This window comes from Aquarana catesbeiana, linkage group LG01 (genome assembly GCF_042186555.1).
Source record: "Aquarana catesbeiana isolate 2022-GZ linkage group LG01, ASM4218655v1, whole genome shotgun sequence".
Lineage (NCBI taxonomy): Eukaryota > Metazoa > Chordata > Amphibia > Anura > Ranidae > Aquarana > Aquarana catesbeiana.
Genome location: NC_133324.1, coordinates 142,448,667 through 142,475,636, shown reverse-complemented (window position 1 = coordinate 142,475,636; position 26,970 = coordinate 142,448,667). Strand labels below are relative to the sequence as shown.

Here is a 26,970-nt window from a genome sequence, read left to right as displayed (position 1 = left end):
TAGTAGGGTCTTTTCGCATAGCTGTCGCCAATGGCTCAATTGCCAAAGTGGACCTTATCTTTTTATGCTCTACCAAAATATTGACTCTCCGTAGTACAGAAATTTTCATGAATTGTCTTTTTAAATGTTGTGTTTTTGTATTCAGTCCAAATATTTATTTGTATTTATTTTTTTCTGTTACCAGAAGAGAAGAAGGCTTTTGACTTGGTATTTTTTAGTAAGCGTCTTGAAAGAGCTCTTGAGGCAGCAAAGAAAAGACGAACAGCACCAAAAGTCAGGCAGCCACGTGAGAAAAAGCCTGCAAAGCCACGCAGGAAACCTAAAGGTAATAAGTAATTATTAATTAAAAATTGCTAAGGTACCAATAGAATGTTTGGATGAAGATTGTCATATCTTCATTTAGGCCAGGTTCATACATGTGCGATGCGAATTTCAGGTCCAATTTCACAGCGAATTTCCAAAGTAGCTGTTCAGTGGTTCAGCTACGGTTCAGATGTGAGTTATAGAATAAGGCGGCCCCCCGGTGTCCTTAACAATTGCAGGTTGTTAAGGAGCGGGCCTCATCCTTAACAATTAAAGACTCATCAGCTGTCAGTGGGTTTGCCTGCTGGCAGCTGAATGTAAACCAAAGAATTGCCAGCAATAAAATTTGAGAAAAAACTGTCCAATCCATACCAGGCCCTTCAGGTCTGGTATGGATTTTAAGGGGAATAAAACACCAAAAATAATAATAAAAAAAAAAACATTGTGGGATCCCCCTAAATCCATACCAGACCCTTAGCTCTGGTATGGATCTGTGGGGAACCCCATGCGAGAATTTAAAAAAAATGGCGTTGGGTCCCCCTCCTGAACCATACCAGGCCACATGCCCTCAACATGGGGTAGGGTGCCCCCCCATGTTGAGGGCATGTGGCCTGGTATGGGCACACCATGCTCTTTGGCGTGGGGTTCCCCTTAAAATCCATACCAGACTCAAAGGGCCTGAAATGGATTGGGAGGGCACTGTTTTTTTTTTTTTATCTCAATTTGTGTTCAAAACACATGACATTTGCGATTCAGAAGCATTCCCATGGAAGGCAATGAGCCTAGAGTTCACATCTGAGCTGTGCTGCAGTGCACAGAAATCACACATGACTGGTCCTTGATGGCACTGCTGGATGGGACTGGTGAGGCCATCTCAAGGTTTGTGCTGCTGATGGATGACGATTGCAGACTCGGTTAGGTTTGGTCTACTTCATTTTGTTCAGCTCTGTCCTGATGCTGGGTTTTTCAGTTGTTCCTATTATTACCACTATTAATGACCCAATGAGACTAATTTACCATGCTATAACTCTATATACCAACAAATTAACAATCTGCATGATGCATCACCTGTACACCTGGTCTTTCTAAAAAAATATATTGAGGGGATAAGAGGGTTAAGAGCCCTTTCACACTGCCCGGGCGTCGGCGGTTAAGCACTGCTAGCTTTAGCGGCGCTTTACCATCATTTTCGGGCTCTGGCGGGGTGCTTTTAATCCCTGCTAGCGGCCGAATAAAGGGTTAAAAGCGGCAACAAAGCGCTGCTTCGGTGGTAGCAAAGCACCGCTTCGGCGGCGCTGCCCATTGATTTCAATGGGCAGGGGTGCTTTAGAAGCGGTGTATACACCGCTCCTAAAGCACCTCAATGAAGCTGCTTGCAGGACTTTTTTTGATGTCCTGCCAGCGGAGCGCCCCAGTGTGAAAGCACGCTGGCTTTCACACTGGGATTTCAGATGAGGCTTTTTTCAGGCGCTTAACAGGCGCTATTTTTAGCGCTAAAGCACCTGAAAAATACTTCCAGTGTGAAAGGGGTCTTACAGGAGTTTAGGTTTAATGTTAGTCAAGTCCATTTGGAACTGCTAGTGCATCACACTACCATCTCCCCAGATTAACCGTGCTGCTGTCCAAAGGTGTTTCCATTGCTCCTCCAACAGAGCGGAGACGCCTTGAGACAGGAAGGTTGTTAATGGCCAGATCACCAGGTGAATATAAAGAAGAAAGAAAACCTAGGTAAAAACCATTACATTTAAAGGGGTTGTAAAGATGTTTTTTTTTTTTTTTTTAAATAACAAACATGTTATACTTACCTTCACTGTGCAGCTCGTTCTGCACAGAGTGGCCCCGAACCTGGTCTTCTGGGGTCCCTCGGCGGCTGTTTCAGCTCCTCCCCGCAAGCATTCACCACCTTAATGCGAGCTCCCTCGCATGGTGGTGAGTGCTTGCGGGCGCGCTCCCGTGATACAGCCGGCGGCTATAGCCGCTCGCTGTATCACTCGGCCCCGCCCCCCGGCGCGCCGCGTCATCGGATGTGATTGACAGCAGCGCGAGCCAATGGCTGCGCTGCTTTCAATCCATCCACTGCAGCCAATCAGCGACCAGGCTGAGCTGCAATGAAGCTGACGAGGACGAGGAGCGAAGATTCGAGGCGTCAGGTAAGTAAAACGGGGGGGCTGGGGGCGGCGGTACTGTCAAAAGTTTTTTCACCTTAATGCATAGAATGCATTAAGGTGAAAAAATTTTTACCTTTACAACCCCTTTAAAGATTGGTAAGCTGCAATATATTAAAAAAAAAAGATATATATATATATAACGTTGAAGACTCAAAGCTCCCAGGTGAATAGGGACCAGTCCTGGAATTACAGCAAGTTGATCTTACTGTTGGTTTCCAAGACGGAAGTATTCAAGCAATATAAACAGAAGGATCACCAAATCAGGAAAACTGAAAAGCTAACAAGTAATGCTTATGTGTATTTTGTGCTACATAAAACACTTTCTCAAGAGCACGTGTCTTGTTTACTGTGATAGTTCTAAGATATTTTTCTGCAGCCTAGTTATGTGATAAACCTTCAGAATACATAGCATGCTATTTTGGTTGAAATGAGACCTACCCAGCACCTGGTGCTTGCAGAAAAGAGAATGTACTTTTGTCTCCCCTTGAGAGTAGGGGTGAGCTTCGAGTTCGAGTCGAACTCATGTTCGACTCGAACATGGGCTGTTCGCAATTTAGGCTGTTCGCGGCAAATTCGAATGCCGCGGAACACCCTTTAAAAGTCTATGGGAGAAATCAAAAGTGCTAATTTTAAAGGCTTATATGCATGGTATTGTCATAAAAAGTGTTTGGGACATGGATCAATGCAAAAAAAAGTTTTAAAAACTGCTGTTTTTTCGGGAGCAGTGATTTTAATAATGCTTAAAGTGAAACAATAAAAGTGTAATATCCCTTTAAATTTCATACCTGGGGGGTGTCTATAGTATGCATGTTTCCCGTGTTTAGAACAGTTTGACAGCAAAATGACGTTTCAAAGGAAAAAAAGTCATTTAACTTCAGGATTCAGGAACGTCCCTCAGAAGGAGCAGGATTACGCGCGAGCCCGCGCAGCAGCGTGATCCCGATGCGCTCGTGTCACCCGGACACGGTGCATCTCCGATCGGCAGGAGGGCTCTGTGATTGGCCCTCCCGATCACTTGATGGCCGTGTCCGATCACAGCCGTCATGTGATGTAAACACAGAGCCGGTTGCTAGGCGATCAGCTCTCCTCTCCTCACACGGAAGTTGTCGGTGAGGAGAGGAGAGGGGATCGCTGCAGCCGGCTGATGATCAGTGAGTATGAGCTGTTTTTTACAGCTTTTTACTTACTGATCACCAACCTAGTGTCACCACACATGTCCCCACACAATGTAAAACACACATGTCCCCACACAATGTCCCCAAAACACATGTCCCCAAATAATGTCCCCAAAACACATGTCCCCAAATAATAAAAACAGCTGTCCCCCACATATGTCCCACTAAAATCACATGTCCCAATAATTATCTGCACACATATGTCCGTGATCACCTGCGCACATCTGTACATGATCATTTGCGTACATCTTTCCGTGATCACACGAACCAATTATTATACACTTAACGGAAATTTTTTTACCAAAAACATGTAGCAGAATACATTTTGGCTTAAAGTTATGACAAAATTTGATTTTATTGGATTTCTTTTAAAACAGAAAGAAGAAAATATTGTTTTTTTTCCAGATTTCCGTTATTTTTGCGCTTATATCGCAAAAAATAAAAAACGGAGTCGTGAATAAATACCACCAAAATAAAGCTCTGTTCGTGCGAACAAAATGATAAAAATTTCATTTGGGTACAGTGTTGCATGACTGAGTAATTGTCATTAAAAGTGCGAGAGCGCTGGAAGCTGAAAATTGGTCTGGGAAGGAAGGGGGCGGAAGTGCCCAGTATTGAGGTGGTTAAAACTACTCGCGGCTATTTAATGCATTGCCGGTCTGACAATACACATAGAAGTTCATTGATAAAAACAGCATGGGGGAATTCCCCACAGGGGAACCCCCGAACCAAAAGTAAAAAAAAAAAAATGACGTGGGGGATCCCCCTAAATTCCATACCAGGCCCTTCAGGTTCAGGCCTTATCTGAGCGCGCAACCTGGCAGGCCGCAGGAAGGGGGGGGGGACGAGAGAGTGCCCCCCCCCTCCTGAACCGTACCAGGCCACATGCCCTCAACATTGGGAGGGTGCTTTGTGGTAGCCCCCAAAACACCTTGTCCCCATGTTGATGAGGACAAGGGCCTCATCCCCACAACCCTGGCCGGTGGTTGTGGGGGTCTGCGGGCGGGGGGCTTATCGGAATCTGGAAGCCCCCTTTAACAAGGGGACCCCCAGATCCCGGCCCTCCCCCCTGTGTGAAATGGTAAGGGGGTACAAAAGTACCCCTACCATTTCACAAAAAAAAACTGTCAAAAATGTTAAAAATGACAAGAGACAAAATGACCCCCACGTCATATTTTTTTTTTTTTTTATAATTTTGGCTGGGGTTCCCCTTAATATCCATACCAGACCTGAAGGGCCTGGTATGGAATTTAGGGGGACCCCCATGTCCTTTTTTTTTTTTTTTTTTTAATTCTGGTTCAGGGTTCCCCTGTGGGGAATTCCCCCATGCCATTTTTATCAATGAACTTCTATGTGTATTGTCGGACCGGCAATGTATTAATAGCCGCGAGTAGTTTTAAATTACTTTTTTTCCTTTGAAATGTCATTTTGCTGTCAGACTGTTCTAAACACGGGAAACATGCGCCCCTTTACAGGCATACTATAGACACCCCCCCCAGGTACGAAATTTAAAGGGATATTACACTTTTATTGTTTCACTTTAAGCATTATTAAAATCACTGCTCCCGAAAAAACGGCCGTTTTTAAAACTTTTTTTGCATTGATCCAGGTCCCCAAACACTTTTTATGACAATAACTTGCATATAAGCCTTTAAAATTAGCACTTTTGATTATTCATGTTCATGTCCCGTAGACTTTAATGGTGTTCGCTTGTTCGAACGAATTTTTTGCCTGTTCACATGTTCTGGTGCGAACCGAACAAGGGGGTGTTTGGCTCATCCCTACTTGAGAGGTATAACTTTCTTCCTATTCAATATTAGAAACCAGGAGCAGTCCTCTGGTTGTCAGCTAATGTGTATAGACTTTCAAAGTTACTTGTACTAAAAAGTATGAATTCTTATGTGCAGATAAAGCTACAGCAGAACAAGTTCTTAGTGATGAGGATATGGCTATGCTGTCAGATGGTGAAGGAGCTGATACCAGGACAGAAGAGAAAGAGAATGAAGGCTCTGTGAGCATTAAGGACAGCTTGTTGCCATCAGACAATGTTCCTGGGAAAAAGAGGAGAAACCGAAAGAAAAAAGACACTAAAGAGCCAGAAGAGGAACCACACGAGTCCTCACCTGAAGATACCACTACATTGCCAAAGAAGCCCAGGAAAAGTGAGTGCTATTCTGTTGTGTCTTGATGATTTTTTCGGGAAAAAACTAAACTCGCTGCTGGGAGTCGACCAGTGACTAGTCCTGCTATTGATTATAATCAAACTGTCTGGTAACTAGCACTTCTGAGGTGGGTAATATGCAAAAGTTATATACTTAAAGGAAAAATATGCCTGTGCTGAGCTGTAGGAGAGGAGTGACTCTATCAAACAGGAAGAATTAAACTCTGTAATAAGGATTTAAACGCTTAATTTATTTTTGTCAGGTTGGGAAAATGTTTTCTTTGCATACAGGAGTCAGCATATGTATGTCTGTTGTGTCATTTCTGGCTGAAAGTTTGACCCTCTAAGTGGACAGCGCTGATTGGCCCACCTGCACAATCTCAATAAAAAAAGACTCTCTAGCAATAGATACCAAACTGAGCATGTGCAGCTTGTCCTCTAGCCTCTGTTCTATCAGCATATAGATTGGGGACAGTGGGAGAAGGGGAGGGTCAGATAAGACAGGCTCAAACGACACAATGCAGAGGATTAACCCCTTAGGTTTCACAGTGAATATAACAAGCATGCTTTACTGCATATACAGACTGATTTTACTTGTGAGTTTAGTAACACTTTAAAGCTCAGCTCCAGCCAAAACCTTTTAATAAGTGTTGTGTATCATAGGAAGAGGTTAGGGAGTCTATCAGGTTTTTTTAATGCTTTCTGTGTCCATTTTGTTTGTTAGTAAAAGTAATGAAAGGTTAGGACTTTTATTCTTGAAGACAAATCTCTCCAGTGGGTAAAGACCAAAATGAAAATCTGATCTGCAATTTAAGATCTGATTGAAAATAAAGTATAAAAGAAAGGGCGCTTCACATATAACAAACAATTGTGCATTGTTCAAAAATAATTTGTGCTATAGTGAGTTCATCGTAGAAGGTGTCTCAACATCACCAACGATAAGTCCCAAATTTAAATGGTTCTTGGCAATCCTCTTTCACTTTAAGCTCAGACAGGAAGGTGTCACCACATAAGTGAAGAGTGCAATGTGAAATCTTTTTGGCCTCTTTTTTACAGGAAGGTCAGGCAACGCTGTGTTGGGTCTGAGCCCCCATAGCATAGGTATGCCACTGCTCTTCTGGATAGCCTGGGTAGTTCATTGGCTCCCCTCCCCCAAAGTGTAAGTAAGCAGCTGCCAAGAGAAAAGTTAATATAGTGTAGTATTTATTTAAAATCAAATTGCATCACATAAAGGTCAATAACGCACTCACATCTGTATGTGCCACAACAAGGCACCAATATAAACAGTCTGGGCTTGTATGGGGTTGAATGGCGCTGGTTCCGCTATTGCCAGGGTGGTGTGTGCTTCAAAACCTGGAAGGAACCCTGATGTGATGTCGGCAAGGAACCGGAAGCGATAGCCATAGCCCCATCTAATGCTTAATATTTTTTTTCTTTTGAATAAAGATAGCCTCACTCAATTTCACCAAGTTTATCTCCCAACCATAGGCCAAGTAGAGGTATCTTTGTGAAGTAACCAAAACAGATTGCAGTGGAGAATTTGTGCCAGAGAGGCTGTGGACCCACCTCTGTTTTCTCATTCTGCTAAGGCTGCTGAAGCCATAGTGGACTATAATACACTCTATAGATGGTAGTAATCACTTTCATCTGGACTTGTAATGTTAAAGATATTTTGCCACTTATCAAAGCAAATTCCTTAGTGCAGATGAGCATCAGGAACCAATTTCATGGCACCATGATGATTGCATTATAAAAATGGAACACAAGCCTTCACACCTTCCATCATGTTGTTTGACAATCAGCATCTGTCTTGATACGTATCATATCGATTTTATTAAAGTGATGGAGTTGCCTGTGTGTCCAGAAATACTGGGTCATGTTACTGACATTCGTGAGTTGAGGAAGCGACTTAGACACGTTGCAGAATGTCTGCAACATTACAGAACAATTCCAAATGAAATTAACTAACTCATACTAGTAGTTATACCATGACTTGGATAAATGAGAACCTTCACATTTGCGTGGTCTGTTTTATTTTTTTTTTTCTCTGAAGTCTTAAGAATTTTAGCTTAAACCTAACTCCAGTATTCATTTAAGCTTTTATTCTCCTACGTATACATGCAGGTGTTTCTTGTCAGCGCTATATAAACTGGGTATGTAGCCTCAGCTGCATACAGTATACAGTGCTGTGTTCTGGCAGTGGTACGGGGACTTCCATCACATTTCTGGAACAAAGTCAAGTCATTTACATGAAATGTTATATTTTAGGAGTGACTACAAGACTTCTGATTAGCTGAAGTGGAGAGGTGGGCGAATTATGTCACGATCTCTACCCCAGCCAATCCGAGGAAGCCTTGTATTCATAAGACAAGGCTTCCTGTGAATGGCTGAGCAGCACTCGGCCCAAATCGATTTTGTTCCAGCGATAGAAAGGGAAGTCCCTCTACCTCTGTCAGGACAAAGTGTTGTATACTGCATGTAGCTGATTCTACATACACTTTATTGCAGAGCGAACGGGCTACATGTGTTAGTGAAGGAAATGGTTTATTTGGACCAGCTTGTCCCAAACAAATGATTTTAAAGTTATATGAAACCTGGAGTTGGACTTTGGGTGAGAATCCCTGTTCTACTGTGATGTGGCTGATTTCAGTCCATGTGCTGATTGCCTTCTATTTACTACACAGATGCGCACACACACCAAGGAACTGATAGATTTTTATATTTATAGGATTCTTGATAATGTAACATACAGTTTTTCAAACCAGGTAAGGTCCACTAACAAACTGGTCAGTGATCTTGAAATAACAGCTACAGATTCTACTGTAGACCTCCTCTTCTGTTTTTTATTCTCTAAGTGTACAATGTCTTGAAAAAGTATTCATAACCCTTGACATTTTGGTGTTAACCCTTTACACATTTTGTCATGTTACAACCAAAAACGTAAATGTATTTATTTGGGATTTTATGTGATAGACCAACACAAAGTGGCACATAATTGAAAACCATTTAACATGTTCCTTCGAGTTCACAATTATGTTCCACTTTTGTGTTGTTCTGTCACATAATATTCCAATAAAATGCATTTACGTTATTCCTCCATATCTTCCTACAAGAATCCCTCCTCACAGCTAGACTGCTGATTGCGAGGAAGTGGTTGAGAGCATTACCCCCCACTTTAAATGAATGGAAGATGGTGGTAAATATGTTGTTACCATACAAAAAAGTCCTATATACTCACAGGGGCTGTCCACCTAAATACCACAAAATATGGGACAACTGGTTGGATGCCACTTCCACTTGTACAGAAATTGATACTGTAGGTGCTTAAAGCGGAGTTCCACCCAAAAGTGGAACTTCCGCTCATTTGTCTCCTCTCCCCCTCCAGTGCCACAATTGCCACCTTTTGGGGGGGGGGGGGGGGACAGGATACCTGTCTTAGACAGGTATCCTGTTTCCTCTTCCGGGAGTCCGGGCCGTGGCCGCGTGACATCACCGCAGGGCTCCCTCCTCCTCCTCTTCCTGTGGCCGGGCCAGTAGAAGAGAGGAGCAGGGCCTTGCGCATGCACAGTAGGGTTCCCGGCATTTATGTTTTTGGTTGTAGCATGAAAAAATTTGGAACATTTCAAGGGTTATGAATATTTTTTTCAAGGCACTGTAAATGCAATATTGAAGAATCTTATGCTAGTCAGATGTCCTGTTATTTTACCTGTTCTGTATGTGAGTGAGCCATTTCATTATGCTCCTTTTTTATTGTGCTTGTTGTATTTGTATCTCTGTAATACAGAAAGAACTGCTGACCAAGGTAAAGGTTCTGAGTTAGCAGTGAACGACAAGAACCTTGAAGATGTTCAGGAAGCTCCAGACACCGTGCGAGAGAAGAAGAAAAAATCGCGTAAGAAAAAGTCTACCAATAAAGAAGTGGAGCCAGAAGATGCTGAAGATGGTAACATTGATGTGCCAAGTCTTCAGAAGGATGCAGTTGTTGAAAAATGTAAGACCAGGTTAAAACATAGATGCACATCTTTTAACATAAGGTGCTGGTGGGAATGTCTCATGGATGTGGTTTGCTACTAGTCATATACAATTCACATTTGTTTCATTCCTAGCAAAATCAACAGGGAGGGTTTGGTTTTTGCTGAAATTGACTTGGGGTTATGCCATGTGGTAATTTTTATTAATTTGAGTCTCTTTTGTTGTAGTTTCTGGTATTTTGTACAGTGAATTGATGCATAATAATGTCTTTTTTTTTTTTTGTCTTAACGTTTCTTTTGTAGCTACAGGCTCTGCTTTCCCAGATGATGCTGACTCACTGATGTGTGTCGAATCCGGAGAACCTAGCTTCACACAATCAGAGGTTCTTACATGTGCAGAAGAGTCCTCACTGATTCTGTTTACTGAAGAAAGCGAGTGCTTTTCAGAGCCTGATGACATATCCAGGTTTGTTTCATATGTAATTTCACAGAGCTAATTTTTGTAGCCATTGGTAGGATGCGGTATGGAAAGTCAAGTTATTATGTTTGCTTTCACGCTAAAAACGCTGAGCATTAGCACTAAAGCGTTGCTCGTTTTAACCACTAGCAGCCACTAACTTTTAACCCCAAAAAAAGGGTTAAAAACTCCCATTTTGCAGCGCTTTCAAATCATTTTTAACGCGCTTCGAAAACGCTGCCCATTTATTCCAATGGGCAGGGCGTTTTGAGAGCACTAAATACAGCGCTCCCAACCCACTCCAAAGATGCAGCTTACAGGTCTTTTCGGAACGAAAAGGTTAGTGAGCAGCTACAATATTTGTAGCTGTTGACTTAATTTTTTGGGGGGAGACTGGAGCTCCTTTTTTAAAGTGTATGACTTCGAAACCCACCTCTAAGAAATGTCTAATTGGCATTGATCTTCGAGGGACAATGTCTCTTCGGGTTTCTCCTTATACCATTATCAAGGACGCTACTGGTGGCAAGAATACCCATGTTTTAGCAAAAGAAGCCTATGGAACTGACCGTAACGTCATCTTCCTCTATCCTTTGTCCACTCCTGAACCATCCGCATCCAGATGCTGCAAGTAAGCATCTAGGATAAATCTATCAATGGGTCCGCGCTTCAGACTTATAAACACTGCTGCCCCCCTATGTAGGTAGGGAACACCTCAGTGTTACCCCAAAGGAGTTGAAATCAAGGTATAGGGGATGGCGCTGTGTAGAACAAAGGATGTGAAAGTGAGTATTTTTAAAGTGACAAGTGCTATGGTGCGTGATACAATCCTATATAAATAAAAATAATTTATAAATGAAAAAATAATAATAAAGGAAGTGAATGGACCAGAAACTACTATATATTATAAAGTGATAAATACTTATTAAAATGTGGATAATTATATTCCTAATACATTAATATGTATATTGAACAACCTCAATCCTTATTATAAAAACATGTGTTAATGAAACTACAAATTGACCAGTGTAAAAACTGCAAAAAATTGGTTGTCAGACCCCAGTGCAACACGCACACTACAATTGTGCGAAAAAAAATTAATTAAAACCAGTCCATAAACCAAGTGTATCAAAAAAATGTGTATCAAAAGATATATCAAAAATATATATATATATATATATATATATATATATATATATATATATATATATATATATATATATATATATAAAAATTTTTTTACATAAAAAAGGTGTATCAAAAAATATACATATGTGTAGTCCCAAATAGTTCATATAGTGGTACCATACACAGTGCAATAGATTGTATAGTGCTTTCCCAGAGGAATCTTCTAATCAATGGAGATCCGTGCAGTACTTTTAGCAATTCCCCCCAATTTGATTGCACTCACCGGAGCTCCCTGCCCCTGCAGGGGTATGAGCGTGTGATGGTCCTCTGCCTCTAATCGCTCCGAACCCACCGGTGCCAATGTCCTTCCACTTAGCTCAATCCAGGTGAACCACTCGTTGAGGGGGAGGGGGATTCACTGCCCCTTGCTACAGCACATATCCCAACCAGGCTTCCACTTGCATGTATTAAATAGAAAATAAGAATAGCTTCATAGCGTAACTTTGTTGGTAACTATAAATTTATTATTGTATAATACAGTCCAACAACACGACTGGATCCACTTAAACCAAATAAAAATTTTCAAGAGAACATTTTAATAAAGAGGAGAGGGGGCTCGCAGGCTCACTACCTCTCCATACAGTCCGGGGACGCAGCGCTGTTGTAAAACTACCGCTTGCGTTCCACCGGCCTGGTTCCCGGAACCACGATACGCGGAAATGACGTTGTGCGTGCCAAGATAGTCCCACCTTACGCGTTTCGTCATACGGACGTCATCGGAGGCGCTGCCATCTTGGCACTCCCAACATCTATTTATTCAAGGTGTAATCATCGCTGCGGCCAATCACCTCCTGGATGCTCCAATCACAATCCGGCGGTGGGAATTAGCACATAATAATCTAAAAAATTATTATAAAAATTCTATAAAAATCTTCATCTAAACAATGTGTTCTTTAGATGAAGATTTTTATAGAATTTTTATAATAATTTTTTAGAATTTTTTTATAGTATATATTACAAATAAATTGTATGATATTAACTGGTGTCACCAATAAGTTGGAATGTAAGGAGTTGTGTCATCGTTGCCGCTGTATAATAGGCTGCTTACCACTAGAGGGCCCTTTAGGGGGGGTTTTCTATCTATCTGAATTAGATTCAAATCTGCCTAGCAACAAATGTGCTAATTCCCACCACCGGATTGTGATTGGAGCATCCGGGAGGTGATTGGCCGCAGCGATGATTACACCTTGAATAAATAGAAGTTGGGAGTGCCAAGATGGCAGCGCCTCCGATGACGTCCGTATGACGAAACGCGGGACTATCTTGGCACGCACAACGTCATTTCCGCGTATCGTGGTTCCGGGAACCAGGCCGGTGGAACGCAAGCGGTAGTTTTCCAACAGCGCTGCGTCCCCGGACTGTATGGAGAGGTAGTGAGCCTGCGAGCTCCCTCTCCTCTTTATTAAAATGTTCTCTTGAAAATTTTTATTTGGTTTAAGTGGATCCAGTCGTGTTGTTGGACTGTGTTATACAATAATAAATTTATAGTTACCAACAAAGTTACGCTATGAAGCTATTCTTATTTTCTATTTAATACATGCAAGTGGAAGCCTGGTTGGGATATGTGCTGTAGCAAGGGGCAGTGAATCCCTCTCAACGAGTGGTTCACCTGGATTGAGCTAAGTGGAAGGACATTGGCACCGGTGGGTTCGGAGCGATTAGAGGCAGAGGACCATCACACGCTCATACCCCTGCAGGGGCAGGGAGCTCCGGTGAGTGCAATCAAATTGGGGGGAATTGCTAAAAGTACTGCACGGATCTCCATTGATTAGAAGATTCCTCTGGGAAAGCACTATACAATCTATTGCACTGTGTATGGTACCACTATATGAACTATTTGGGACTACACATATGTATATTTTTTGATACACCTTTTTTTATGTAAAAAATTTTTTATATATATTTTTGATATATCTTTTGATACACATTTTTTTGATACACTTGGTTTATGGACTGGTTTTAATTAATTTTTTAATTTTTAACGTTTTTTCGCACAATTGTAGTATGTGTGTTGCACTGGGGTCTGACAACCAATTTTTTGCAGTTTTTACACTGGTCAATTTGTAGTTTCATTAACACATGTTTTTATAATAAGGATTGAGGTTGTTCAATATACATATTAATGTATTAGGAATATAATTATCCACATTTTAATAAGTATTTATCATTTTATAATATATAGTAGTTTCTGGTCCATTCACTTCCTTTATTATTATTTTTTCATTTATAAATTATTTTTATTTATATAGGATTGTATCACGCACCATAGCACTTGTCACTTTAAAAATACTCACTTTCACATCCTTTGTTCTACACAGCGCCATCCCCTATACCTTGATTCTAAGCATCTAGGATACTTGGTTTTTCTTTACTTTTCTTTCAGGTTGAGTGACGGGACCTCCTTTAAAAATGTAATGTGACCTAAATTGTATTGCATTGCTGTGTATTTACAAGGGATAGTGATCTACCGAGGAGTGGACTACTGTGCTAAAATTGACATGGAAACAAATATCACTTTTAGCATTTATGATTGCCAGAAAACCTACACTTCAGGCCTCTTTTGACAGACATAACTGAGCAGTTGAAAAATTGTAGCAGGTGTTTGTATTTTATTTTTCTTTTGTATTTAGTTTACAGGAAAGTTTGAGCGTGATACCCGGCTCACAGACATTGGCGGATCAAACTGGCTCCTTTGACAATGTTCCGATGGAGACCAGTCAAGAGGATTCTGTCTTTGAAACTAGTTGTCACTTGGTATGTTAACTTGTGTAGTAAATTATAGCTGAACCAGAAGTAAAAAATCTAACTTTGCAATGTGGCTGCACCTGCGCTGCATGAGTTCAATGTTCGTATCTGTCTGGGGACTGGGAAAAGAAATTTTACTTGCCTGATTCCCTGCTCCAGCAGGCTTCTCTGTGCTGCTAGGCCAGTCCTTGCAGCTCCGTTCCCTTGCATTCCCATGATGGAAGGTCCTCTGATAACATTAAGACCGATACAGGGCCTGCTGCCCTGCATTGGCTGTGAGAACACTGAGAAACAGTACATCAACAGAGCATGGGGGGGGGGGGGCTGTGTGCCAGGGGTGTATAGGATTGGGTAAGTAGAAGTGCTTTTCCCATCCACTAGCCAGAAACCAGCATTTAACCCTTTGCAGTGCAGGCACAGCCCCACCCACTACAAGGGAGAATGTTTTACTTTTTCTGGAGTTGGATCTGATCTAATCTTAATTGTTATCAAGAATTTATTGGCATATACATCTCTGACATGTGCAACTGTACAGTGATTACATGCAAATACCTCAGTGGGGATTTCCGGCAATTAGTTGTGGGAGACAGCCGCATTAAATGGCGATGGGGAAAACTTTGCAGGCTGTCCCCCTCTTCAGGCTATCAAATGCTGCTGCCAGACTCCTCTACCTTACCAGCCATTCATTGTCTGCCACCCCTGTCTGCCAATCCCTCCACTGGCTTCCCATTGCCCAACTATTAGAATTCAAAGCACTAACAATAACATACAAAGCCATTTATAACTCTGCCCCAATCTACATCATGACCTTCATCGAGACCTCCTGCTCTCTAGCTCCCTTGGCTCCTCATCCCATGTTCTTCTCCAGGACTTCCCCAGAGCCTCTCTTATTCTCTGGAATTCCCTACCCAGATCTGTCCGGCTATCCTACTCTGTCCACTTTTAGGCGATCCCTAAAAAACGCATCTCTTCAGGGAAGCCTATACTGCTTTCAGATAATAACCAAATCTTCTTTTTCTCCCATCAGTTCCTCCCTCACAGTTATTACTTTTTTGTTCCACAAGCCCCTCCCTACAACATTGTAAGTTCCCAGGTGCAGGGCCCTCTTAAACCTCTTGTATTGAATTGTATTGTTGCTGTATTGTCTCCCTTTATATTATAAAGCACTTCACAAACTGTTGGCGCTATATAGATCCTGTATAATAATAATAATAATAATAATAATAATAAAGTAATCGCCGCATGAGCGATTACATTTGAATGGCCATAATTAGCTGCTGGAGCAAGAAGCCTCCCATTGCTTTCAAAGGGGGTGCCTCACACAGCTATTGCCAGGAATCCCCGCTGGGGGTCCTTGTATGTAATCGGCATTGGTGCATTGGCGTGAATGCACCTTTTCAAAAACGAAGTATGTAAAAATATTGTAAATGTTAATTTTTTTTTTTTCATTCTTCATTTTCTTAGAATTAACAGGCGTTTGAACCTTTACAGTGAGGATAGAGATTTTTTTTTTGGTTAAGCTTTACTGCACCTGTCTGTATGTAAAAGCCTCTTCACAGGCTGTCCCCCTCGTCAAACTATCATTAATGCTTCTGCCAGAATTCACACTGGGGTTCTTGCATGTAATTTGGCATTGGTACATTCACAGGAGTGAATGCCCCTTTACAAAAAGAAGTATGTAAAATTATTGTAAATGTTCACATTCACCTTGCTGTAGTCATATTAAATTGGGCTGAAAGTTATTTTTTCCTGTGCTGTAGAAATAGGAAGATGGCCCGGCCGCTGCACACCTCGCCCCGGCCCAAGTGATTAGAAGGTAAAAGCAGCCTCAGTTTGATTCATCCAGGCCACGCTCCCAATATGTTTTGCCCCGCCAACCTCCATGTTTAAGCCTAGGGGGCAGGGTGAAACATGTTGGGGCTTGGACTGAACAAATAGAATCGAGGTGGCTTTTACCTGCTAACCACTAGGTGTGCTGTGTCTCTTCCTATTTCTACAGCGTGCTTTAGGTCTGGACCAACCTTTCCCCAGCCTGCACCCTCACTAGTCAGCAGGATCCAATTCAACGGATAGACGAGCTATAATACACCACCGCTGTGGGTGTATAGACAGTGGGAAAAAGTGCCACATTCTATTAACTGAGATTGGATACATAGAGAAATCATGGATTTTTTAAGGCACCAATATATTAAAAACATTTTATTATAACACATTTACAAAATATCTTAAAAGCATATAAAAAGTGAATACAGACTCTTACAAACAATAATCAACACAACCAACTTAACGGCTGGGTAAGGGTCAGTAAATGTAACAACCACTGGGAATATCCCTTGGCAGAGTGGAAGCAGAATAGCGTTTTGGAGATGCAGGCTCTTCATGTTCCGCGATACAACGTTTCTTCCAGAGCTTATCAATATTTTACACATGGGTAAGTATGTATATGTCTAGCAGCCCAAGGATAAGTTCCTCAGTATAAGCAGTCCAGCAGACACACAAGAGGTGGATACTAACAACGGCTTGTTTTAGGCTCGCAAAATTGTGATGTTTAGTCTCAAATAATGAGCATGTATCAGTTATTTATGCCCAATAATAGTAATTACAGAGATACAACTCTGGATGGTTTAATAGTAGTATTTATAAGCTATAGTGGTCAGTAATCGGGTCCCCCAGAGGTGGTGTCTTGAATATGTATAGGTACAAGTGTCTCGGAGCAATCCTTTCTCTGTCGCTGGAACAAAGCTGCTGACCGGATAGTATGAGTCTGATGGGAAAGGTGTCTGTTACATACTTACCCATGTGTAAAGAATTGATGAGCTCCTGAAGAAACGTATTGCAAAACATGCAGAGCTTGCATCTCCAAAACGCTATTCTGCTTCCACTCTGCTAAGGGATATTCCCAGTGGTTGTTACATTTACTGACCCTTACCCAGCGGTTAGAGTTGGTTGTGTTGATTATTGTTTGTAAAAGTCTGTATTCACTTTTTAAATGCTTTTAAGATACTTTGTAAATGTGTTATAATAAAAATTTTATTTTTTTAATATATTGGTGCCTAAAAAAATCCATGATTTCTCTGTATGTATCCAATCCAATTCAACGGACCGTGTCAGCCGAAATAGGGGCCCCTAAGCTTTTATTTTTACTTGTGGTTACTGAATGACAGCTTTTGAAGAAAGGGGAAGTCACTGCACCAAGAACATAGTATATTTGGGGGGGTCAGTAGCTGTCGGAAAAGTCTTAAATGATGGCACAAGGAAAAATATTTTACTCCAATCCTTCATTACTTCTGCATTTGGGCCTTATTGCTGAAATAGGGGATGGGGATGATTCGGATAAGTATGGTGTGTATTAGTTCTGGTTATTCTTTCTTTTCTGTTGAATATTTTGTATATTTGATTTTGTAGATTTCTGACAATCCTAAAGAAGCACCTCTTGAAGAAGACCTGGCTAAGGATAGTCACACAGGGACTGAGTAAGTGTGTACAGTAGTCTAAATACTCAAACTCCGTAATAGGTTTAAAAGGGTTTGTTTCTAAAGTTTAAAGCGGTATTAAACCCAAAAGCAAACATTTATTATATTGCACTCACCAATTATTGGATGTGATGGCTGCATTAGTTTTCATTTTTATGATTTTTCACCTGATGATCTAGCCAGTAATTCTGTTTTTCAACAGAACAAGCTGTCCAGCAGATGTAGGGTTAGAGGGCTGTGGCAAAATATTTACCACTGATGGGTGCTTACAATGATCAGGTTTTATTTATTTATGGGAAACCTTTATCGCAAAAGGAATAAAATTGCTGTAACTGCTTAAAACTGTGAGCTGGAGTTGGGCTTGGACTCAATTTACTAGTGCATCTAATACTACGCTTCCCCCAGACTGACAGCGCTGCTGTCCAGAGGTGTCTCTCTTGCTCCTTCATTCAAAATATCGGCACCCCAATACAGGAGGCGTGTGACTGATCCGATCATCAAGCGTTTACTACCACTTTAATGTTTTAAAATGAGCTATCTCACTTTAGATCAGTGTGAAAGCAGAGGGGGAACACTTTTACTGTTCAATTGGACCAGGTTTCTGTAGCAACTAGGCACATGTGGAAGACTTCAAAATGTTTACATCTGTGCATGGCCCCTTTTCTGGTCATAGACGATGCATGAAATGGGGAAAAAGTTTTCCTTTCAAGGTGGAATAGGGGCTTTTTTTCTATTTTGCTGTGTAGTAGCATTTTTGATAAAAAGCAGTGATAGTGGTGGGCATAGACACAGCTGTTCTGGGTGTTTGTTAGATTTATTGTGTTGCAAGGAAATCCGGGTGGCACCACGAACCAAAAACACTATTTATTTCATTTTTGATATTCAAAGCAAACTCCCCCATACATCCATGTCTCCATGCTTTATTTTGTTGAGAAATCACTTTGAAAAACTCGCCCTGACCTTTCTGGCCATGGCCATCTTAAGTAAGGGCAGATGATTCGTGTAGCATTTACTTTTTAGAATCCATTTGCCCTTCGCTTAGGCATGCAGGCAGAAGGGTGTACTTAGCTGAGAAAACCCCTCCTCCTGAAAACTTCCGGGAGGTATGGCTTCATTTACCTAGGCCTGGAAACCAGAAAGTAACTGAAGAAATGTAAAAAAAAAAAAAAAAAGTTTAAAACAAGCAAATAAGATATATATTCCTATCTATTTACTAATGCTGGTAACATGAGGATTAAACATAGTTAATGTTTGAGAGAGTGAAGTTCCACTTTAATTGATTTTTTCATCTTCCCATTTTAAAGTATTTTGCTTTTTTATTAGGCCAGAGTTGTTAATTGCATTTTACTTATCAATACCTTTATCCTAGGGCTGAAGGATCTACTGAGTCACAGAAAGAATTGTCTAGACCTGCAGCTCTTGCAAGAAGTAGATTCCAGAGGCCACGACCAAACCTACCAGCGCGAGCATTGCCCAGACAGGAGAAAGTTTTGATTTCAGAGAGAGAGGATATTACAGAGGAAAGAAATGATCTTCCTGCTGATAATTCTTCATCACCAAGCCATCAGGAGGACAAAAGTATAACTGAAAATGTAAGGAAACTCTTTGTTATTGGTTTAAAATTGCCCTAATACCTTGTTCTAGTTTTTGACTCTTTAAACCTAAAAACATATACTTTTTTAATGAAAAAGGGGCTGATATTTCTCTTAATCATGCAGTACAGAACACAGGCATCTTATTCATACACTATGGGTTATAGGCTCGTGCTTTCAGGTGATTGGCACACTGGCAAGCTATTGAGGTCACGGCTCCCCTATAACCCTTCCCCACTACGTGAGTTCTCAGTTTTTTGCTAAAAAGTGTCTGAAAGTGATGAGCCTCTTCTCTTCCTCAGAGGAATCGGCTTCACTAGTTTATTTTTATTTATTCTTTTCTTAATTCTTCAATGAAAACCTAACGGTCTTAAAATGCTTACACAGAAATAGTGTATACGGATCAGTGCGACCTTGGTAAAACCTTCCGTACCTAAACCCCACACTGTGGGTATGGTCTGTGAGAGCTAGTTTACACTTGCTTCAAAACAAGGCTTCAGACAGGCTTTGTTAAAACTCTCTGAACGCCAGTCAAAGCTCCTGTCACTAAACCACTGAAGCCTCATCGAAGCATTACCGAAGCATCAAAAACGCATCATAAAAGCACGTTGAGGTGGTAGGCACTTTAATGTGTGTTGAGGCCAAAGCAAGTGTAAATTGTAAACACTTGCTTCAAAACATTGCTTCAGACACGCTTTGTTAAAGCTCTCTGAATGCCAGTCAAAGCTCATGTTACTAAATAAAATGTAGTAAGAACACTCCCCAGTATACTTTGTACCTATAGGTAAGCCTAGAATAAGGTTTAACTATAGGTACTGTAAACATCTCCTAAACGTGCACCTTTTAGGATATATTTACTGTATACTGTGCAGATGATGTCATCGGCGCATGAGCTCTGAAGAAATGGCCGCCCATGCCGTTTCTTCAGAAGCGTGTGCTGTGACCGGTGACTCCCGCGTGCATTTGCGGGAGTGACGTAATGCGGCTCCGGCCAGTCACAGAGCCGGAGTCCGCAGACCTGGAAGGACGACTGGTGAAGATGGATGCGGCCTCCAGCGGGGACAACGCGGGCCTTGGGGACCTCCCCGGTCATCAGAACGAGTGTTCCCATTGGGGGATTTCCCCTATATTATTTTTCTGGGGATAACCCAAAATTTGGGGGTTTTTTTTACTTTCTTTTTTAATGATAAACAGGACAAATCGAGAGGGTGACTCTACTTAACAGGGACACAGACAGCAATAAAAACTGACAATCATTCTAATCCCTCTCCACTCTATCAGAAATTTAAAAAAACATTTTACCTTTAGTTATACTTTAATGCCGCAAGTAAAAAGACTTGTTCCTTTAGAACCACCTCAAAATGAAAAAGTTCTTACAATAAACCGAAGTCTATCAGGCTTGGGAGGGGTATTCCAATCTTTGACAGTTTAGGAAGCATGGTCAAGAGTGGAAACCAAACTCTCAGTCATTATCTTGGAATTCAGAGTAATCAGGTTATCCCTCCGGCACTGGACCCCCTTCTAAAGAGGCATCCAATTTGTGTGCACACCACAATCATCAAGGGCGTGCAAGGAGCCTGGCTGCCTTGAATGAAGCAAACCAGATTCTTTCATTGACAGTGATTTCTGTGGTCCACACCCCAGGAGTGGACAATTGGCAGTAAGATTATCTGAGCCGTCACTGCTTGCATCAAGGGGAATGGTCTCTTCATTCAGATGTGTTCAGTCTGATATGGCAAAAATGGGGGCTTCTGGATGTGGACATTCTAGCCTCTAGATACAACAAATGACCTCTGTATCAAGAACCAGGGATCCTCTAGTTCTTGGCTCATATTATCTAGTTATCCTCTAGTCTCAATTTAGCCTAATTCATACCCTCCCTCTGCTGCAATTTCTACTTGTTCCAAAATTGCCCGGAAGAACCTGTTACACAGGCATACTCAGGAAGAGGTCAGGAGTGTCTGCCAGCCAGAGTGTCTGCTAGATCTCTTATCTCCATGTCCACCTCCAGACTCCCTGTTTCTTTCCTCGGGGGCCTGGCAAGGAGGCACCCTGCTTCAAAATGTACTATTGCACGGTTGATCAGGAACTTGATTACTAGAGCTTATGCTCCTAAACCACCTCCTGTACTGTTGTGCATCCACTCCACCAGGTCTATAGAAGTGTCCTGGGCTCTTAGGCACCAAGCCTCTGTTGCCCAATTATGCTGCCACTTGGTCTTCTGTTCATACAATCTAAAAAATGTACCAGGTAGATATCCAATCTTCTGTGAATGCAGCCTTTAGTCCTACAAACAAGTCTTGTACAGAATCTAGCTCCTATAACCAGTAGTGTATTTAGGTTTTGTGCTTCCCTAGGCCTGACTAAATTCATAAACCCCTAATTTAAATATGACCCACCCCTTCCTGTCAAGGCCACACCCCTTGCTGTTTAAGACCCGCCTTGAAATTTTTGAGTGGGGACACTAGTTCTGAGGGCCTGGGGGGGCAATGGATCCCCTTAATTTGCAAAGATTTACTCTCACTTCCTGTTTGGCTATGGGGCAGGAAGTGAAGGGAAATCTCTGCAATGGGACAAGGATGGTAAAAAATAAACTGACAGGGGTTATAACCCTCCCTTATTCTATCCAAAATGAAAAACAAAAAAAGTGTTGCCTATAGTTCTACTTTAAGCACAAATTTCTGATAATTTTATGGAGAGGACTAAGAAGATATAACCATGCCATTGGTGCAGCAGAAAACATATAGCACAGTGAGGAATGTTTGTGGTCCAGGATAAGAGGACAGTCAAAATTAGAAGCAGCCCCCCCCCCCCAGTTGCAGAATACCAGCTGCCCGCATGCCGGAAGCAGTGCGGCTGCCTTATGGGGGCGCTAGACTGATTTGCAAAGAAGACATTGTTTTACCATCCCTGTGCCCTGCTCCCTAAGCATTCAAAGGAATTCTCTTTACAATGACTGGACATAGTCAGAGAGCCATTAGAGTGTACCCAAAAGCTCCTACTTCCATTGGGTAAATCCTGTGTGTTCTTTTCTCAGGACCTCGCAAGGGGCATTTTGCTTCAAAATGCACTATTGCACAGCGGATCAGGAGTTTTGTTCACTGCTCTGGGACTTCCCAAGGTGTATGAAAAAGTTGTCTGTGTCTGTACTGTATGATTAAAATAAAGTGATTTTCACTTACCTGCAAATTCTATATCTTGAAATGCAGTACGTGCCACTCCCCCTAACTTTGTTTTACCTTGCATTGCTTGCTACAAAACTGAGGACTCACTTAGTGGGGTAGGGTTATTGGGGGGGTGCGCATCCTGAAAAGCTTGCCAGTGTCCAATCGCCTGAAGGTACGAGCCTATAACCCATGGTGTATGAATAAGTTGCCTGTGTCCTGTATTGTACCCCCAAGAGATTAAATTGACAAGTAAGTCAAAATTCCTTTTTTTCATTTGGGCTTGGTGATGCATTTCCTAAATTGTATATCCATCTATGTTCCAGTTTTAACAGATTAATATTGTGATCTTCTCCCCTGGAGTTTATATGCAAATGATCCAACTCTTGTACAAAGAAGTCCTTCGATGTAACTCTATGCAGTAAATTAAAGTGTCTCTAACAAAGTGCAAATTACCCAAATTCAACATTGTATTAGCGCTTATAAGTTCTTTTCCACAGGTTTCTTTCTTATATAATATGCATCACACCTAAGACACCCCAAAATAAATATCTGTACAGCACCCTGCTTAATGGTATAGCCAAACTGATTTTCTACTTGGAAGTTCAATTATTTCACTCTCCCCTATGCACACAGTAGAGTTTTGAACTGTAATATTATATGAGTGTATTTATATGATGGCAGAAAGGTTGTTTGTCACAAGGATGTGGTGAAAACAAAATCATTTTTCCATTTAATATTTTTTTCAAAGTATTTTTTTTATTTTATTAGTATCTGATGCACGTAAGGTGTATGGTATTTTGAGGGAGCATATAGTGCTGGGTATTTTCATACAGTACATATTTTGATTTATTATTTGTGGGTGGGGGGGAGTAATTTTACCTAACTGATCCAACCACCTGACCAATAACCAATAAGCCAATAACCCAGGGTCCATGAATATCCAGTCTGTGTCCTGTACTGTACTCCAAGATATAGTGTAAAAAGGTAAATCAAAATGAATGTTTTTAGCTGTAATTACAGAGAAGAACCAAAGCTTGGGTAGGATTATCTTCCTAATACTTATTTTGGTGTGCCACTCTAAAAATGGCATATATTCGAAACTCCATATAGTAATTTGGATGCATTGCTTATTGGGCGTAGTTTCGTTTTCAGAAACTAGCAGTTGCTCATAACAAGGTGTAGTGTTAATGTTCTAGAAATTCAATGTTCTAATAATTGGCCGCTTCAGTTTATATAATGCATTTAGGCACTTATTGAGGTTAAGCTTTTCAGGACATGCATTCACAGACTTCCCCATTTATCCAGCTGCATGGATTCTAAAAAAACCTTTCTGTCACTGTTTTTTACATTACACATGAGGGCAGTGACCATTGTCATGGTCAGATTGGAAATACTTGGCTTCTCTTCTGTAATTACCAGCTTACAGAATGTTCCTGAAGCCAAGGCATGCTCATATAATAATGTGGAAATGTGTGTGCACGTTGTGCATATATGTTATCTTTTAACAGTATTTGTTTGCTATGAAATTGTGGACATTCCAGTGATTAACCATCTTTAATAACTGTAAAGTTCACACAGAAATTGTATTTTTGTCTTTTAGCTTGAAAGTCAAGAATCTGAGTTCTCAATAACAAGCTCTCCCAGAAAAGATGACATTGCTTGCCCCGTCCAGACAAATTCTTCCTTGGAATCACCCCAGCTTCAGCCAGGAGACTCTGATATTGTTCCACCAAAATGTGCTGCTGAAAAGGAAGATAAGTAAGTTTGTGGAACAGTGGCTTTAGTCTGAACTTTAAGTGCATCTTTTCCACCCCCATTATTTTCTGCTATTATAGGCCTTTTTTATTTTTACTCCTTTTTATTTTTTGCGCTCACTGTGCACCCACTACTACTACAGCAACACTCACTTCTGCATCCACTGCCACACACTTTGGTACCGGCTGCCACTGCACTGACTCACCCGCTGCCAATGTATTATATGCATCTGCCATAACTTCACTGCTGTGATCTTCTGTACCCGATGTAACTGCAGAAACGTGCACTTTGTACCCTTTTCCCTGTTGGCAGAATGGTGTTTTACTTTGACTTGTTAATTTTTTCCAAAACAAAAGGGGACTTCCACCTCATCTTGGATTTCAAGGCCCTAAATGTTTTCATTTGGGCTCAGAAATTCTGTAATCCACTAGGTCCCTCCTAGCTTCTCTTCATCAAAGTGGCTTTCTGGCCTCTGTGGACACCAAGGACAGGTATCTGCATGTCCCCATTTTTCCAGTGCATCATCGAATCATACACTTTGCTGTGGGTCCTCTGTATTTCCAGTTTGTGGCCTTGCCATTTGGCCTGTCTTCTTCACCTCTGGCATTCACCAAGGTGCTGTCTTTTTCTAGCTTAACTGCGCTGTGAACATTCCTACTGTATGATATCTAGATGATTTCCTGCTGAGGGAATAGTAAGCATAGCTTCTAGCGGCTAGTATAGCCATGACCCTCCTGACCTTGTGAAAGTTTGGCTGGACTCTGAACCATCAGAAATCCGCACTGGATTCGCCTCATCACCTGGGATATCTGGGTCTAGTTTTAGACACAGCTCAAGCCAGAGTTTTTGTTCCACAGAAGAATCTTCAAACTCTCTGCTCCCAGACCAGGAGTCTTCAGTCGAGGCATCCCCCATCTCTTGGCTTCTGCAAAGGCTCGGACTGATGGTATCCTCCTTCAAGGTAGTCCCATTTGCCAAGTTCCACACCAGACCCCAACATAACATCCTATCATCATGGGACAAGTCAGTACAATCCTTTGACAGATCAATGTGTCTAGTTGTCCCTGGTCTGATGGCTCAGGAATGCTGCTCTGCAATGTGCTTTCTTCCAGGCCTATGGAAGATCATCACAAAGGATACAAAATTGACAGGCTGAGGAGGAGTCCTGGACACTGACTGTGCAGGGAAATTGTACATCAGAGGAATCTTGTTTTTTTCAATCAACATTTTTGAACTTTAGGTTGTTTGGTTGTCTGCAACGATTGGCCTGGCAGGAGGGTCATCTGATACAGTCTGGTCGGTTGAAGTATGCCACTGCCATTGCGTTTTCCATCAGGGAGGAACCAGAAGACTGACGCCGGACTCACACTAGCCACGGCTCGCAACAGGGGGCCTGGTGCAACCTTTTTCTCCATTTCAGGGACGGATCCGGTCCCGATTTTTGCCTACATTCGGACCTGATTTTGAGCCAAAGACGCACAAGACCCATTTCAAGTGCAGACCGCGGCAGCCCCGGAGGTGTGTGACCTGGCTCCATTGAGAGACGGTTACAGCCTCCTGTCATGGGAATTGGATGCAGGGACACCTGCATCCAATTCGCATGAGTGCGAACCCAGTCTCACTGTGGCGATAGAGTTAGAGTGGATCCTGTCATTGACAGAACTTGACTTTCAAGCATTGTTCACCTTTTACTTCCCAGGCATGGACAATTTGCTTACAGACTTCCTTAATTGGTTGTGCCTGGACCCAGGGTGTATGGTACCTATACCTGGAGGTGTTCTGGGACCTGTGTTGGTAGGGGATGTTGGATGTGGACATCTGTTCTGCAGGTTTTAGAGGGTTATCTCCAGGTACAGGGACCCTCAAGAGGAAACTCTGTGGGATCAATACAATCTGTTCTACACCTTCTCTCCCTGCAGCTCTTAACTTGAATACTTTGTAGAATCAAGATGGAGAGCATTCCAGTAATCCTCAAAAATCCGAATTAGCCCAGATTAGCCAAGCTCTGGAATAGGCCAGGTTCTATGATCAGACTTTTGACAAAAGCTCTATTTTTTTTCTTTTACACCGTCTGGATCTCTTGCCTCAAGGACTGATTTCCCAGCTTGTTTCTTGGTTACTGACGCATGGCTGTTGGAATTCCAGGTTCTGAGAGATGGGCAGCTCTGAATGAATGATTCCCCAAATTGCTAAAAGCTAAGAAGTCTACTTGTTGTACGATCTGTGAACGTATGTGGAAGGCATACTTTAGCTTGGAGCAAAATGAGATGCCTTAACCCCAAGAAATTCTCAGCATGACGAATCTATTGCCATCTTACGCATGGGTTCTGGACCAGCCATTTGCCCTTAGCTCTCTGCGATAAATGGGGGGAGGGGGGTAATGAACCCCGGGACTTTAACGGTGTTCAGAGATAGAAACAGGGTAAAGACACGATTGCAGCATCAGTAAAATTTGATTTTTTTTAATAAAAATAAAAATGCCAATATACTTACAGTGATTTATCTGTTTCTTGTTTATGTCAAACAATTAACATGAGATTTCATCCTTGTCTCTTTGTTATCCCTCGCATAATATACATCTTACCAGAAACTCATGAAGTAGCTCAAAGAGCGAAACATGTTGAGTGGTATTATTTGTATATATGCCTTTTAGTGGAACTTATAACCTTGATATGGATGGTTCAATTTCCTCATGTTTTTTATTTTTATAATAAAATATCAAATTTTATTGATGCTGTAATTGTGTCTTTACCCTGTTTCTAAAGTCCCGGGGTTTGTTACTCCTCCCATTTCTTACTATAGACAATATTGGGATGTG

The 26,970-nt window shown here is 41.6% G+C and overlaps 1 protein-coding gene across 3 annotated transcripts in view; it reads left to right on the top strand.

Annotated features, from left to right (window-relative positions):
* BDP1 (BDP1 general transcription factor IIIB subunit) overlaps positions 1-26,970 on the top strand; it is a 147,498-nt gene that overhangs the window by 30,895 nt on the left and 89,633 nt on the right. For all 3 annotated transcript variants that reach the window (XM_073624399.1, XM_073624398.1, XM_073624397.1), the window contains exons 9-16: positions 185-325; positions 5,554-5,808; positions 9,592-9,798; positions 10,082-10,244; positions 14,051-14,174; positions 17,571-17,638; positions 19,008-19,230; positions 23,998-24,155. In XM_073624399.1, coding sequence (XP_073480500.1) covers positions 185-325; positions 5,554-5,808; positions 9,592-9,798; positions 10,082-10,244; positions 14,051-14,174; positions 17,571-17,638; positions 19,008-19,230; positions 23,998-24,155 — 1,339 coding nt within the window. The remainder of the gene's footprint in view (positions 1-184; positions 326-5,553; positions 5,809-9,591; positions 9,799-10,081; positions 10,245-14,050; positions 14,175-17,570; positions 17,639-19,007; positions 19,231-23,997; positions 24,156-26,970) is intronic.